Source organism: Dipodomys merriami, unplaced genomic scaffold, assembly GCF_024711535.1.
Source record: "Dipodomys merriami isolate MVZ:Mamm:240054 unplaced genomic scaffold, mDipMer1.0.p SCAF_12, whole genome shotgun sequence".
NCBI lineage: Eukaryota > Metazoa > Chordata > Mammalia > Rodentia > Heteromyidae > Dipodomys > Dipodomys merriami.
In genome coordinates this window covers 43168973-43184644 of record NW_027202493.1, presented here as the reverse complement: position 1 = coordinate 43184644, position 15672 = coordinate 43168973, and the positions used below count along the sequence as shown (strand labels likewise).

Here is a 15672-nt window from a genome sequence, read left to right as displayed (position 1 = left end):
CAGGAAATAGTGCTGTGGCTCAAGTGGTGTAGAGTGTTAGCCTTGAGCAAAAGAAGCTTAGAGACAGAGCCCAGCCCCTTGTGTTGAAGCCTCGGGACCAGCAAACAAACAAACAAAAAGCTCACTTTAGCTGGGAGTAGTGATACACAGCTGTAATACTAGTACTCTAGAGCCCAAAGCAGGAGGATCAGGAGTTTGAGAATAGCCTGGGCTACAGTTACTGAAGAGATTTGAAATTAAGAGGATTAATTTAGACATTGCAACCTACTTGTGGAGAATGGATTGGACTAAGCCAGCGTGGCTCAAGCCTGAAATCCTAGCTACTTAGGAGGCTGAGATCTGAGGACTGAAGTTCAAAGCCAGGCAGGAAAGTCCATGAGATTCTTATCTCCAATTAACCATCAGAAACCAGAAGTGGAGTTATGGCTGAAAGTGCTAGCTTTGTGTGAAAAAGCTCAGGGACAATGCCCAGGTCCTGAGCCCCACAACCACCACCACCAACAACAAAAGGGATTTGACCAAGAAAGCTCAAAGAAAATACTTGTTATATAGAAGAGAGATCAAAGTGTCCTTTTCTGGGGAAGTGGCTTTCAGAATGAAGAAAGGAGGTTAACAAAGGTAATGGCTACTTGGTCTCTTATTGCCAGACACTGGTTAAAGCATTTGGACTTGATCTTCCTTTTGTCTATTTTTCCTTGTCCTCTTTTTCCCCATTACCCACATAACACTTGTTTACCTGTAGGTCTCAAATATCATCAGCTTTGGTCATCTTCTTAACCTCTCAAAATTTGGCTTTTTGACTGGGAGTGACTGTAATCCTATCTACTCAGGAGGCTTAGACCTGGATATTTGAAGCCAGCCTGGGCAGAAAAGTCAGAGAAACTTCCATTAACCAACAAAAAGCTGGACTGGGAGCATGGCCTAAGTGCTTGCACTCTGAGTAAGTGAAAGCATAAGGCCCTGAGTTCAAGTCTCTATTCCAGTCCCTGTACCCTTCCCCTCCTCCCCAAGAAAAGGAATTGGCTTTTTGCTGTCTTCTCCCAGACCCTACTGTATTTATTACTGTTTTAGTTTTTATGTAGTACTTGCCTCTCACTGAATAGGCTGAATGATGAAAGCTGAATAATGGATAACTTCAGCCCTGACCTAAACTCGCATCCAGACCCTTGTTACATCTGTCAGTCTCCGGGTCTCAGTTTCTCATCTGTAAAAAGAAGTAATATGATTAGATGACTTCAGAGTTTCTTCAGCTGTAAAAATTCTGACCTCCAGAATTAAATTTCTTTCAGTGTCCATTTAATTTGCAGTTGATACATTTGGAACAAAGCTCTTCTGATCCTTCTAAACACAGAGTAAACAAGGAGGGGTGTGTTTTCTCTTTGAATGCTGGCCAGTTATGTTGCAATTTCCTTTCTGCTAATGACACAAGGCTACTTTTTAATATAGACACATTATTGTACCACGATCAAGGGATTTTTAAAGAACCAGGCATGTGTGGTTTGCTGGCATAAGTTGAAGCGCAGTGTGTGCCTCTTCGCTGGTAGTTATTCCAAGCTCTCTCTCTCTCTCTTTTTTGCTATCTTTGTGATGCTATGCATGCAGTGACCGCATTCTTTCTGGAAGGCAGGTGCTGCTGGTGAGTAGAATTGCAGTGTGCAGATTAATTACGTCACATCTGACCTCACTAATGTATACAGGGAGTCCTCACGACATTTTCTCAAAAGCTGTCAAAGCCAGAGCTCCAGCAGTGTGAGATCTGTCTCCAGAAGTGAGGAGTGAAGCAGTAACTGTGGCTTTTACTTTAAAAACCCATCTTAGTTGCACTTCCTGCCTTTCATACAGCTATGTTTATTTCTCAATGTAAGTACATTCATTTGAACACCAAATTGTTAGATGTGGATGAATAAGCATATATGATATCTGTGATTATATTTAACAGTTACTGGGAATTGTGGGAATTATTTCTTTTCTTACACTAAGAGAAAGTAACTTGGAAAGATATTAGGTCATTTGACTTTACTGTGAACTTTCTCTGTCTTACCAGCTATGTGTCGTGGTGGGTAGAATTGAAGGCAGAGTACAGTGGGGATAGAATGTTCAATGTATGAGTTCTAGCTTTGTAGGAAGGAAGTTAACCTCTTCTCAGAAATAGGGAGACAGGGTGCCAGCAAGCAACATCTCAAAAAGCTGAGATGAGAAAGTAAAGGGCATGCAGAAATTGCATAAAATAGATGGCTCTAACAGAATTCATATATGTTCAAATTGGAAGAACTTTCCATCTTCAAAAGTAAGATTATTTATTTATTTATTTATTTTTTAGGTTCAGGTTTTCCCAAGGTAGAGTTAGCTGTCTTGTGACTGAATGGATTTCCTATTACTGGTCTGATGGAGTCTTGAGACTATAATTCAGTCACTCTTACTGGGGGAGTTTTGGGGTATGAACTCTTGTGTTTTATTTTTTTTGGCGATTGTGGGGCCTGAGCTCTGGGCCTGGGTGCTGTCCTTCAGCTCTTCAGCTCAAGATGAGCTCTCTACCACTTGAGCCACAGTGCTACTTCCGGCATTTTCTGTGTATGTGGTGCTGAGGAATCGAACATAGGGCCTCACGCATGCAAAACAAGCACTCTACTACTGAGTCACCTTCCCAGCCCCTGAACTCTTGTTTTGATAAGCCTTCTCAGCCAAAGATGGTCTGTCAGGGTGAGAGTAGTTAGCTATTGCTCTTTTAACAGATTTCTTCCAGAATTTCACTTCACTACACAGTTTCTCTAGGCCAGGATTCTAAGTACAGCTTATCTAAGTGGCTGTGGCTGTGCTCTCTTTGTGGCTGTAATTCCAGTGCCTGCTCAGGCTCTGGTCAGCTGAGGTTTGATCCTGGGGGAGAATCTACTCATGGAGTTGTGGACAGGCTCCAGAAGATCTGCTTGCACACTTGCCCCGCGGCCTCTTCAGAGGGCCACTGGCCTCATGAAACCTGATTTTCCAGAGGAAAAGAAAATGCTTCTTCTTCTTTTTTTTTTTGGCCAGTCATGGGGCCTGAGCTCTGGGCCTTGGCACTGTCCCTCAGCTCTTCAGCTCAAGGCTAGCGCTCTACCACTTGAGCCACAGCGCCACTTCTGGCTTTTTCTGCTTATGTGGTGCTGAGGAATCGAACCCAGGGCCTCATGCATGCATGGCAAGCACTCTACCACTGCGCCACCTTCCCAACCCAAGAAAATGCTTCTTTTACGCTAATCTCTGAGGGGATCTGCCAGTCAGTGGTCAAGTGGAGGGGGGGGATTAGGTTGTGGTAACCGGTTTGGGGGTGGGGAGAGAAGGGGGAGTTACATCCAGTCTCATTTGCATGGTCAAAGTGAACACGTAGACTTACCCTGAGTGGAGTTTTGTGGTTTTTGGTTTGTTTTTTTTTTGATCGTGGGGCTTGAACTCTGGGCCTGGGCACTGTCCCTCAGCTCTTCAGCTCAAGGCGAGCCAGCACTCTACTGCTTGAGCTACAGTGCCATTTCCGGTTTTTCTGGTGGTTTATTGGAGATAAGAGTCTCACAGAGTTTCCTGCCCGGGCTGGCTTTGAACCGTGATCCTCAGATCTCAGCCTCCTGAGTAGCTAGGATTATAGGCATGAGCCACTGGCGCCTGGTTAAGTCCTTCTAATTCTTTTTTTTTTTTTAATATTGTGAAATTACTGTACAGAGGGGTTACAATTACATGGGCAAGATAATGAGTACATTTCTTATCAAGCATTGTAGCCTCCTCCTTTGTTTCCCCTTCCCATTCCTTCCTCCCTACCACCCCCCTATTTTTTTTGTCCTTCTAATTCTTGAGTCATGTGTTCACTAATGGTGTTAGGTTACATGTTAAATAAGACACATTGACTTAAGAGTCATTTTAACTAAACACAAATAGATGTAGTTTCTATTACCTTCCTTTCTCCAAAACCAAAGCTGCTTTTACAGAAAAATAGTTGGGCAGAGAAATTGTCCAAGCTTGCATCTGCACCTGCCAGTGTGCCCCAGCTTTGTTGTTGAACATGTCTGAGACCTGGGGAACTTCAACTTTTTCCTATGATGCCTTCGTTTGCCTCTGAAACACCATCTCCCACCCCCACCCCCGGGTTTTCCCCTGCAGGACAGTCTGGGGGGCAATAGCAAGACAGCCATGGTGGCTACTGTGAGTCCGGCAGCCGATAACTATGATGAAACCCTGTCAACTCTGCGGTATGCAGACCGAGCTAAGCACATTGTGAACCATGCTGTGGTGAATGAGGACCCCAATGCCCGGATTATCCGGGACCTCCGGGAAGAGGTGGAGAAGCTTCGGGAGCAGCTGACCAAAGCCGAGGTAGGAGGCACAGCTAGGCAGCTCTCTGTGAATGAAGGTGAGAACGAGGGAGACACTGTGTGCAATTTAGTTTTAATGTAAAAATGAGTGGGCATGGACTAACTGGAAGAGGCGTCAGACATTTCCTTTTTCACATCTGAATAATCCAGCCTTGTGGATTAATTATGTTTGTAAAAGAATAAAACTAATGACAGAAGTGTATTGTACACTATACACAAGGTTAAACAAGTAACTGATGGATCTAGTGGTACTCTATTTCAGCTGTCTTCTCTACATGCTATGACAAATGCTGTTCCATGTTTTGTTACTGCATTTGAAAACCTACATAGTCCTAATCTGGAACCAAGTATTCCTCCTCTTGCAAAGGTGGGAAGAAAAGTCAGGTTCAGGGGTTCCTTCTGCAGTTAGTGTTTCTGTTCCACAGTCAATGCTGCTGGCCTGGGGCTTGGAGTTGGTACATAACCCTTTTCTTTGTTGAATCTATTTTACTGGAGTTGGTACATAACCTTTTCCTTTGTTGAGTCTATTTTACTGGTAGTAAGTACAGGTGCAGGAGTCAGTAAGGACCCACCAGTACTTCTGGGTAGACGAAGACCTCTGTGGGGAGGCCGAAGATCACCTTTGTTCTTCTAGAGTTGGTTGATTTCCAGTACATTGTCTGAAAACCTCATGAAATGAACATTTTGATTTTTTTTTAGGCAATGAAATCTCCGGAGCTAAAAGACCGGCTAGAAGAATCTGAGAAGCTAATTCAGGAAATGACTGTGACTTGGGAGGAGAAACTAAGGAAAACGGAGGAGATTGCACAGGTTCATGCTTCCTGAGAGATCAGCCACCCCAGGCCACGCACTTTGCAGTGCACACAGATGACACATCATGTCCCTTTTCAGCTTTTAGCTTTGTTACTGACAAATCCAGCTCCATTAGTAGGAACCCAGATCCAAGGGTCTGTGCTCTCCATTTCAGATCAGTTTGAAGGATAAAGACGGTATAATCCCAATAGTCTATTTGCCAAGGGCGAAATAACTTTTTAGTATCAGTAGTTTTAAAAACTAAAAACAAGCAATGTTCTCCAGTTCCAAGCATGCCATTCTATCAAGTGCTTTAAGACCTGAGGAACTTACCAAGTTAGAAAATTACTGGTTGTAGATATTAGGTTGTGAGCTGCTTGCTTCCATAGGACAGCTAGGTAAACGTAACATGAAGTTCCTGTTTCTGAGGTGGGAGAGTTGTAAGTTCACAGAATCCAGATAAGCATAGTCTATAAAGTTCTCACCAAGTTTAGCAGTGGAGGAGAATGCCACCAGTAAACACATTTTATTGTGCTAATTACTGTATGTTGCTAATATTTGTTAGTTTTGAGCTATTTTTAACCTTTGTTTTTGGCATTACTGGGGTTTTAACCCAGGGCCCTGATTTTGCTGGACAAGTGCTTTAACATTTGAGTCATGCCCCCAGCCCTTTTTGTTTTAGTTTATTATTATTTTTATATAGATTTTCACATTTTTCCTGGAGCTGACCTAGACCTCGATCCTTCTGTTTCTGCCTCTATAGAAATTGAGATTATGGGCTTGACAAAAAAGCCTGGCCTTTTTTTATTTTTTATTTTGTTTAAGAAAATATAGAATAATAAAGTATAAAATATAGACTAATCTTCAAATAATACTGTATTTCAAGATAATGCTTGTATTATAATGATATTGAGGCACTGTTTTGGCGTTGTAGCATCTTGTGTGTCTTGCCACCTTGGAGGCTGAGGAACTAACACCTTGTGCTACATTTGTAGGAACGGCAGAAGCAGCTGGAGAGCCTGGGAATCTCACTCCAGACTTCAGGAATCAAAGTCGGGGATGACAAGTGCTTCCTTGTTAATCTGAATGCTGACCCTGCTCTGAATGAACTTCTAGTCTACTATTTAAAGGTAAAGTGCTATGCTTGCATAGAGTACAATAATATCTCGTGGTGCTTTTTAAAACTTAGCCAGGGCATAGAGTTAGTGAGTCATTTTTATTTGGACTTGGCGGGATGTGGAACAGATGTGTGTTTCTGGGATCAAGAGTGATGCCATTCAACCTACTTAGATGAAAATGATATTCTGATATTATTTCCAACAAGTTAAATAGTTGCCTACCATTATTTACTGTGACTTACCCTGGAGAATAATTCTAAAACTTGAAGGATGGCCTTCAAGACTAAACAACCCATTTAATCAGTAGACAGAAGTTCTGTGGTTAATTTTCTGTGGAAAATTTTTGTGAGCAGTTAGCTCACAAGAAGAATGTGGGGCTGAGAATGTGGCTTAGTGGGAGAGTGCATGAAGTCCTGGGTTCAATTCCTCAGCACCACATAAACAGAAAAAGCTAGAAGTGGCGCTGTGTTTCAGATGGTAGAGTGTTAACCTTGAGCGAAAGTAGCTTAGGGACAGTGCCCAGGCCCTGAGTTCAAGCCCCAGGACTGGCAAAAAAAAGAGAAGAAATATTCAAAGATAGCAAAGTTCTTACTGCCACTTGATAGGAAATTTATATTTCCATATTTCTAGTAACTCAAGAAAAATAAATGATTAACATATATACAAAGGGAGAACAAGTCCCTTAGAGACTGAAGGAGTCAGAGTGTGGAACAATGAGAGACAATTTTATATACATTGAAAACAATAAGTTGTGGACAGAGGAAGATGAGATAGCTTGAGGAGGAGCATGGATATTGAGACCCTCCCACATCAATCATGAAGGGCCTCCGAACCTGCCCAGAGCAAACATGAATTGTATCAGGGGCTGTAGTTCTGGATCCCAGGGGGCAGTTCCCTCCCCTCACGTATGGGAACCAGGGAGCTGCCCAAGTTGGAACAGTTTCAAGATACGAAAATTGTATAATTTCTTTTCTGAAAAGATGCACATTGGCTAGTTTCACAGTTGTTCCTCCTCCTCCTCCTCCTCCTCCTCCTCCTCCTCCTCCTCCTCCTCCTCCTCCTCCTCCTCCTCCTCCTCCTCCTCCTCCCCCCCCCCCCCCCAGTCCTGGGGCTTGAACTCTGGGTGTGGGTGCTTTTTCTGAGCTCTTTTGCTCAAGGCTACAGCTCTACCACTTTTGCTCAGGGCTACAGCTCTACCACTTGAGCCACTGCACCATTTCTGGCCTTTTCTGAGTAGTTTATTGGACATAATCTCACAGTCTTTCTTGCCCTGGCTGGCTTGGAACCACAATCCTCAAATCTCATCCTCCTGAGTAGCTAGGAATATAGGTGTGAGCTACCAGTGAGTACCTAGCAGTTCCACAGGATAACTTAGAATAATTGCTTTGTGTCATTTCTGTATGGCTTCTTTGTTAGTAAGTATTTCTACCTATTAATACCTGTCTTTGACACATACTGTTGTAACACCGAAGTCTGAGGTTTTTGTGGTACAAGGCAGAGGCCGCAGTAAGGGGGTGGAGATGCAGGGCCATGGTCTTGGCTTTTGCAAATGATAGCTATCTCTGGCTGCCTAGCAGGATGAGGACTGGCAATGTAGGAGCACTTTATCTACAGAAATACTAGGAGTTATATAGTATTCCACATCCACTTTCTTAAGTAGTAACTGCCTATGAGAGATGATGTGTTATCCCATCCCTCAGGACTCCTGAGGATGTCAGAAAGTCAGCCACAGACATTTGTAGCTTTAGGGAGATACAGTATCAAAATCGGACTGAAATACACTGCCTTTTCCTCTTTTTCCTCTCAGAACTGGTATGATGTAGTTTAAATTGGAACACACAGACCCACACCCTAAGGGAGAAAAAGCTGATTCATATCTGTTTCTTAACCAGAAGTTTAACAAAGAGGCTGTTTGAGGAAAGACTTTTGGAGAGGAGTCAGAGCATTTCTGGTCGTCTGTGTGGAGGTGTTTGGTTCTGTTCCAGGCTGTGGTCAGCCCTGTTTGAGCTGATTCTGGGCCAGTGAGGACATCTTCACCGCCCAAGTCACCCCACAGCAAGACCATATTCATGACAAAGCACATTCAGCAGGGTGAGCCCAGTGCAGTTCAGAAAATGACACCCATGGGTGGGATAGAGGAATTCCAAGGCCCAAGAACTGGTGGTTTTTTTTCTTTTCTTCTTTTTTTTCTCCCTTCTTAGGTTCAAATGTGAGACCTCTGACCTCAGATATAATGACTTTAGCAAATGAACATCTCTGAGTTCTTAATGCAAGTTGTATAGCTCTTTCATTCTTCAAGAATCAGGTAATCTTGGTTTAGACAGGGTCTGTTTATGTAGCCCAGGCTGGCCTGGAACTTGAAATAATACTGCCTCAGTCTCCTGAGTGTTGGGACTGCAGGAATGTACCACCAGGCCCTGCTAGAAAATTTGTGAGAAATTTCTCCTTTTCCTCATCTCTGTTTTTATTACAGTGCTTAGGACATAATATAAAGAGCTCATTGACTTAAACAGTGAGACTTTGGCAGAACTGAGCTTTTTGAATCCAGTATTTGTGCTCCCAATGTATCACCATCTGAATCACAATAGGTTATAACCCCAAATGAGAGATTTTTAAGTTGTTACTTACAATGTGAATACTATAATTAGAACTTTGTCTATTTCTTATGTCTCTAAGGCTTCTGTGTATAACTCAATGTATTTGTTGAAAATGAAAGTTTTCTTCTAAAATTTGTATTAGACCTTTGCCTGTCAGTGTCTTCTGCCCCTGCCGGTTTGTAATCCATTCTGTCAGCAGATATTTAACACCCACTACGTATTGTGTATTGTGCTGGTTGGAGCCAGTTGCAAAGTCCTATAACCAATGCTGGCCACATAAGCAGAGAGGGAAGGAAATCATGTTTGTGAAATAGCAAATCACAAATCACAGTGTTTACTGAGTTCATTGTAATCAGGATTTAGAGATGGAAGAAATTACTGTGTGGTAAGAGGGAGACCTACCTGTGGAACATGAAGTCAGAAGATGTTGGGAGTTGGATGCCAGAGATCCTAGCTCCTTAGGAAGCTGAGCTCTAGAGAACTGCTCTTGTTCCAGGCCAGCCAGCCCTGACAAAATGGTTTTGAAATCCCCATCTCAACGTGAAACAGTGGTACATTCCTGTCATCCCAGCTGTGGTGGGAAGCACATAAATAGGATCACAGTCTAGACTGGGTCAGGCAAAAAAGGAGACACTATCTCAGGAATAACTAGGACTAAAGTGGTAAGAGTTCCCCCCCAGCAAGTGTACAGAAAAGAACTAGATGCTGGACGATACTGTGTGCATAAATGAAGACAGCCTTTCAGGTGGAAGAAGCAGAGCCAAAGCCGAGGGATGAATCCAACAGTGGGGGTGGAACAGTTGGCTCCACACTCAAACCCAAGGGTAAAGCTAGGGCCAAGGTAAAGCTCTTCTCCATCACCCCAACCCAGGACAGAAAAGATCCCTGAGGCACAGTTAGTGCTCAGCCCTAGGGTTGTTCTTGGGAGCAGGGAGATTCTAAACAGAATTGGCCCAGAGGATGTTTTCCTTCTCTGTAGGTAGCCTTGGGCCTGTTTCTTCTGGAAACTCCACCTTCCTGTTAGTGATAAAATCCAAGGGAAAGGGGTGGCATGTACAGGTCACACCTGGCAAGTATGTGCTCCTGGTGAGGAAATAGGGCACTGGCCGTGCAGTTCTAGAGTCTTAGTTGGCCTGAGAGATCATGGTAGTTCCATTATTATTAATGAGGGAAATGGACTTTTCTTGGGCCAGAGGGAGTTGAGAACAGGAGTTCTGCTTTGGTTGTGGCTCACTCTGAAATGTCTTTATGGGTTTTGTCTAGTAGGATAGGAAGGCAGAGATGAATGGCCTTTGGAGCTGGCTGAGGTAGTAGAGGTGGGAAGGATGGAAGTAAAATCGAGTTCCTCTTTGGTGATAGCGACTTGATTGAAAGCATGGCTGAGTCAGGTTGGGTCAGAGTCTTCCTTCAGGCACATCCGGCCTCCTTCCTGGTTTCCTAAGGCCCAGGAACTAAGAATAGTCCTCACTGTTCTTTGTTGTTGTTTTGATGGTACTGGGGTTTGAACACAGTAAAGCAGTTGCTTTACTGCTTGAGCCATGTCTCTCTAGCCCTTATTTCTTTAGGCTATTTGTTTACTTAGTGTTACTGAGGCTTGAACTCAGGGCGGGGGATGCTCTCCCTTGAGCTTGTTTGCTCAAGATTGATGCTGTACAATTTGAGCCATAGCTCCATATCTGGTTTTTTGTGGGGGTTGGTGTGGGGGAGGTTAATTGGACTTTCCTGCTTGAGCTTGCTTTGAATTGAGATCCTCAGATCTCAGCCTCTTGAGTATCTAGTAGCCTAGCAAGCAAGCCCAAATGAGTTTGACTTTCTAATGTCAAATCTTGTTACCATCAAAAAGAAAGAAAGTGGAGCTTAGAGATGATTGGTGGGCGGAAGGGTAGCATCTACAAAACACTTATTACCTAAAATGTTACAAGTTCTGAGCTACCACAAGACTCATAATTTTAGTCTTTTCAGACTCTTATCTTTGGAAAGCTTCTGTCTTTGTAGTTGATCTGTTTTGATTGAGACCGGGTAAGTATTGTCAAATCTAAGTAACTACTTTTCAGATTATATTTGTTGGTACATTATTGATACATAGCTCATGTTCTGAGGATCAGATAAAATATTTGGAATCAAGACTGTGATGGAAGATGAAGGATATAGATGTGGATAGAAATTATAGTTGTAGCTGGGTGGCTCACGCCTGTAATCTTGGCTACTGAGAAGGCTGAGACGTGAGGATCACGGTTCAAAGCCAGTCCAGGCAGAAAAGTCCGTGAGACTCTTATTTCCAATTAACCACTAGAAAACTGGAAGTGGTGCTGTGGCTCAAGAGGTAGAGCACTCGCTTTGAGCTGAAGAGTGCAGGGATAGTGCCCAAGCCCAGAGTTCAAGCCCCACGAAGAAATGATAGTTGTAGACATTAAAGGCTTGAATAATATATTGAACATCATGTTTTTCCTTATAAGGAAATAAAACTTGCAGAATGAATTTCAGAGAAAGCCAGGACTCCATTTTGTTTTCCAGATTCTGTTAGCTGAGGACCAATGAAGGTGCAGTGTAGGTAATTTTAGTTTGTGTACATGTGAGAATACAATATTCATGAGTAAATCTGATTCTTTCTTAGGAACATACTTTGATAGGGTCAGCAAATTCCCAAGATATCCAGCTGTGTGGAATGGGAATTCTTCCTGAACACTGTATTATAGACATCACGACAGAAGGTCAGGTTATGCTGACTCCTCAGAAGAACACCAGGTAATGTGCTTGTATTAGTGTTACTGTTAGTCATTTTTAGGAGGAAGAAAATACACTAGTGGTAGATGGTACTAAAGGACATCGGCCTTCACTTGCTATTAATTTTAATTCCACCTGAGGCATCCAATCCAATACCAACCCCTTTATAGTCAATTTTAGCTTCTTTCACACCGATGCCTTCTCTTTATACCCACACCCAGGGCCTCACCAGGTCTTGACTAGAACCCTACCAACACTCCGCGATTGTTCTACTTATTGTACAGCTGGAAGGCTCTCCTCTGCCTGGAGAGAAAGCTCCTTCCTCTGCGTTGGCTAGTCCTTCTGCCTGCTAACTCCTCTTTGACCTTTGGGGTTAAGTTCTGTCATGGCCTACTTTGGGGAGCTCCCTGGTCTAATCTCACACCTTCTAATGAAGTCCTTGTACAGGGAACTCCACATTCTAGGCTCTCTCCAAGTCAACACCCAGATCTTATAGTAAATCATTTCAGTGCCATCTTTCTGAGACCCCTGATTATCCCCAAGCTGTTCCCTGAGTACATGTGGTAAATCCAGTGTGTTCATCTTTGAGCAAGGGCCTGCTTGCCTTTGGTTGCAGGACTCTGACAGAAATCTTGTAAAAGTCTAGGTTTTACATTGAAAGGTTGAGTTTTATCACTGGCATCTGCTACCAGTTGTCTTTGTAGTGTTCCTTGTCGTTGCCCAGAGTGAGAGTCTGGATTACTGGTCTGTTTGTGTCAAGACAGCCATTGTTCTCTGTTGTACAGCACTGGTGCTTGTTGTACACTTCTTGTCAGCTACATATTAAAAATGTGTGCCCAAGGCCAAGATTGAATAAAGTCATAACTTCTTCATCAAGAACATTCTCAAGTGAGACAGTTTTCTTCTTTAGTCAGGAGTGCATGGCATGAATGAAAGTCAGAACTTCTCTGGGTGCCCGTGGCTCACGCCTGTAATCCTAACTACTCAGGAGGCTGAGATCTGAGGATCGCAGTTCAAAGTCAGCCAGGGCAGGAAAGTTTGTGAGACTCTTATCTCCAGTAAACCACTAGTGGCACTGTGGCGCAAGTTATGTAGAGTGCTCAGTAGAGTGCTCGCCTTGAACTGAAGAGCGCCCAGGCCCAGACCAAAAAAAAAAGTCATAACCTCGTCATTAAAACCATTCTCAAGTAAGACATTTTATTTCTTCAGTCGGGAGAGGTAGTGAGTATTGGTGACTTGAAGCCATGTTACCTCTGCCTACATCTACAGAGGTGGCTGGTTTTGCTCATGGCCTGTACAAATGTCAGCGCAGTGGGAAAAGGCCAAGATTGAAGTGTTAGCACTACCAAGAGGGTAGTTTGATCATAGGGACCCCATGCAGGTTGCAGATTGAGAACTGTTACTTCATTCATGCTCTTTAGAAAAAACTTACAACTTAACTTTTGTGGGTACGTATGTGCTTTTCTTACATTCATCGTGTTCGAAAAGCTGTGTGTTCAACGCTAAAATCTAGTTAGAGGAGGTCTTTTCTTATAGCTATTTTTTGAACTCGTACCTTGAGGAGATTACAGAAGTCTAGAGATCAATTACTTTTACTGTTCAAAAACAGTATGAGCCCCAGTGACTCATGCCTGTAATCCTAGCTACTCACAAGGCTAAGATCTGAGGATTGTGGTTTAAAGCCAGCCTGGGTAGCAAAACAAAGTCTGTAAGACTTATCTCCAATTAACCACCAGAAAACTGGAAGTGGCCCTGTGCCTCAAAGCGGTAGAGCACTAGCCTTGAGCTGAAGAGCTCAGGGACAGTGCTCAGGCCCAGAGTTCAAGCAATCCCCACAACCAACAAAAAACATATAAACATATCCGACAAAAAACATATAAACATATGGTGGGTAGAACATAGGTAGGGCATAAGATTTTGTGTGTATTCAAATAGATTAAAGATAATGACAACCTAAAGCCATATAAGGTTGCTTTATGACTTTACAGATTTTGAAGAAACTCAGTTACCATATGCCAGGCCGCTAAACAGATTTTGCCGAGGAAGTAGGCTTGCTCTGTGAGGAAGATTCTAGAGGGTGGAGAGGAATGGGAACATTATTCCTGGATGAAGTAATAAAAATTATTCCAGGGATTGATATGAACCTGGATTAGGATAGGCATTAATAATTTTTTGTTGTTGTTGTTATTAAGGAAGCAACTTTATTGAGAAGGTTCCTACACTGACTGGCCAGGGCCGCAGCACAGGCGCGGGAGCTGATACTGCGACCCCCAGCGGCCAGGCATTAATAATTTTTAGTGTACCTAAAATAAACCATTATTTTTGCAGGAGTTGAAGTTTATTAGAAGTGGGACCAGATGGGGTACAGAGGAAGGAAGGGTCTTTGATGTCAGGTTAAGGTATTTTTACTTGACATCCTGTACCTTAGTAAATGATTTTTTCAACAGGAGAAAGTACATGCTGGTAGTCCTGAATACCAGTATGTGACACGCATTATTTTCTGTTTATTTCCTGTACTTAGAGATTCGCTCCTTGATGGTGAAGTTTTGCTGCTAAAGTCTATTTTCTAAATAAGCAGTCCAATACAATTATTCAATGTTGATAGGAGTTGAACATTGTTTTGTACTACAGGAAGTTAGGGGAGAATTACATGTAGGTCTCTTTTCTTACTACTGGCATCTCTTGCTATGGTCTGGAATCTAGCTGGCTGATGGCTGTTTTTATCCATCTAGATGGAACATGCTTGTTTTATTTTAGTGTGTTCTGCTAGTGTTTTAATGATTGACTGCCAGGATTACCTGTTTACTCCTTTATATACGTGTAATGTTCCCATTCCTCTCCATCATCTAGAATCTACTTCCTCTGCAAAATCTGTTGAGCGGCCTGGCATATGGTAACTGAGTTTCTTCAAAATCTGTAAAGTCATAAAGCAACCTTATACGGCTTTAGGTTGTCATTATTTTTAATCTATTTGAATACACACAAAATCTAATGCCCTACCTATGTTCTACCCACCATATGTTTATATGTTTTTTGTCGGTTGTGGGGCTTGAACTCTGGGCCTGGGCGCTGTCCCTGAGCTCTTCAGAGATTTTTAAAAAGTAGTTGTACAAAGGGTTTACCATGCAACAGATCCCATTATAAGTACAGTTCATCTTGGTCAATATCACTCTTCAATGTTTTCTCCTATGCCTCCCAACCCATCTTCTCCCCTCAGTTTTTCTATTTTCATAGGATCTGCATTGAATATTATAACTCTAATAATTTTGGGGAGGCAATATGGAAGTACAGACCCATTCATATTCCTACAGAAAAATAGATAATTTAACGCAACTGTTCACATATCTGAAAATAGAGAAATAACACATAAGCCCACACCCACTCCTATATAAGTTCCTACTCAAGAAACTCTTCCTTGAATTGCATCTCAGGATGAAAGGGAACATACTTGTTTTCCTGTGTTGCTCAACCCCTTTTTCTTTTTTTAATTGTAAAGGTGCTATACAGAAGGGTTACAGTTAACATAAGTCAGGTAATGAGTACATTTCTTTTTGGACAGTGTCATCTCCTTCCTCATTTTCTCCCAGTGTTCCCCCTCCCGATCCACCTTCCCCCTATGTTGTATAATTCATTTCCAACACAGTGTCTGATGAGTATCACTGCTGAATTGGTTCACCATTGGAAGCACCATTTCTGTGCTTCCTTTTCCCCTCCACAAATCAGATAAACTTACGTACAAGACAAAGGGTACAAAAATCAAAAAGGGGCCAAAGGGGAATAAACCAAAAAACAGCAACTGCTAACAGTACAATAAACAACCTCATTTCCAATTCTTGGAGTTCATTTTGATAAGTACTTTATGTGATCATATGCACACAGCATATGATATGGCTCAACCCTTTTATCACTTACTACTTTCTCAACAGTTAGGAAATAGTTATGTTATTGGATGGTAGCATTCAAGTTAGTGCATTCACTGAGATTTCTCATTTATAAACAATAGCAGATAGACTCATCTAATGCTCTGGAAACTCATGACATCCATTTATGTCAATATAGGATGTAAATCTCAAAAGTGGGGCTGGGAAGGTGGCTCAGTGGTAG

The 15672-nt window shown here is 42.5% G+C and overlaps 1 protein-coding gene across 3 annotated transcripts in view; it reads left to right on the top strand.

The window, feature by feature from the left end:
* Kif13b (kinesin family member 13B) overlaps nt 1-15672 on the top strand; it is a 138476-nt gene that overhangs the window by 59907 nt on the left and 62897 nt on the right. For all 3 annotated transcript variants that reach the window (XM_070016776.1, XM_070016777.1, XM_070016775.1), the window contains exons 11-14: nt 4126-4338; nt 5037-5147; nt 6125-6259; nt 11459-11589. In XM_070016776.1, coding sequence (XP_069872877.1) covers nt 4126-4338; nt 5037-5147; nt 6125-6259; nt 11459-11589 — 590 coding nt within the window. The remainder of the gene's footprint in view (nt 1-4125; nt 4339-5036; nt 5148-6124; nt 6260-11458; nt 11590-15672) is intronic.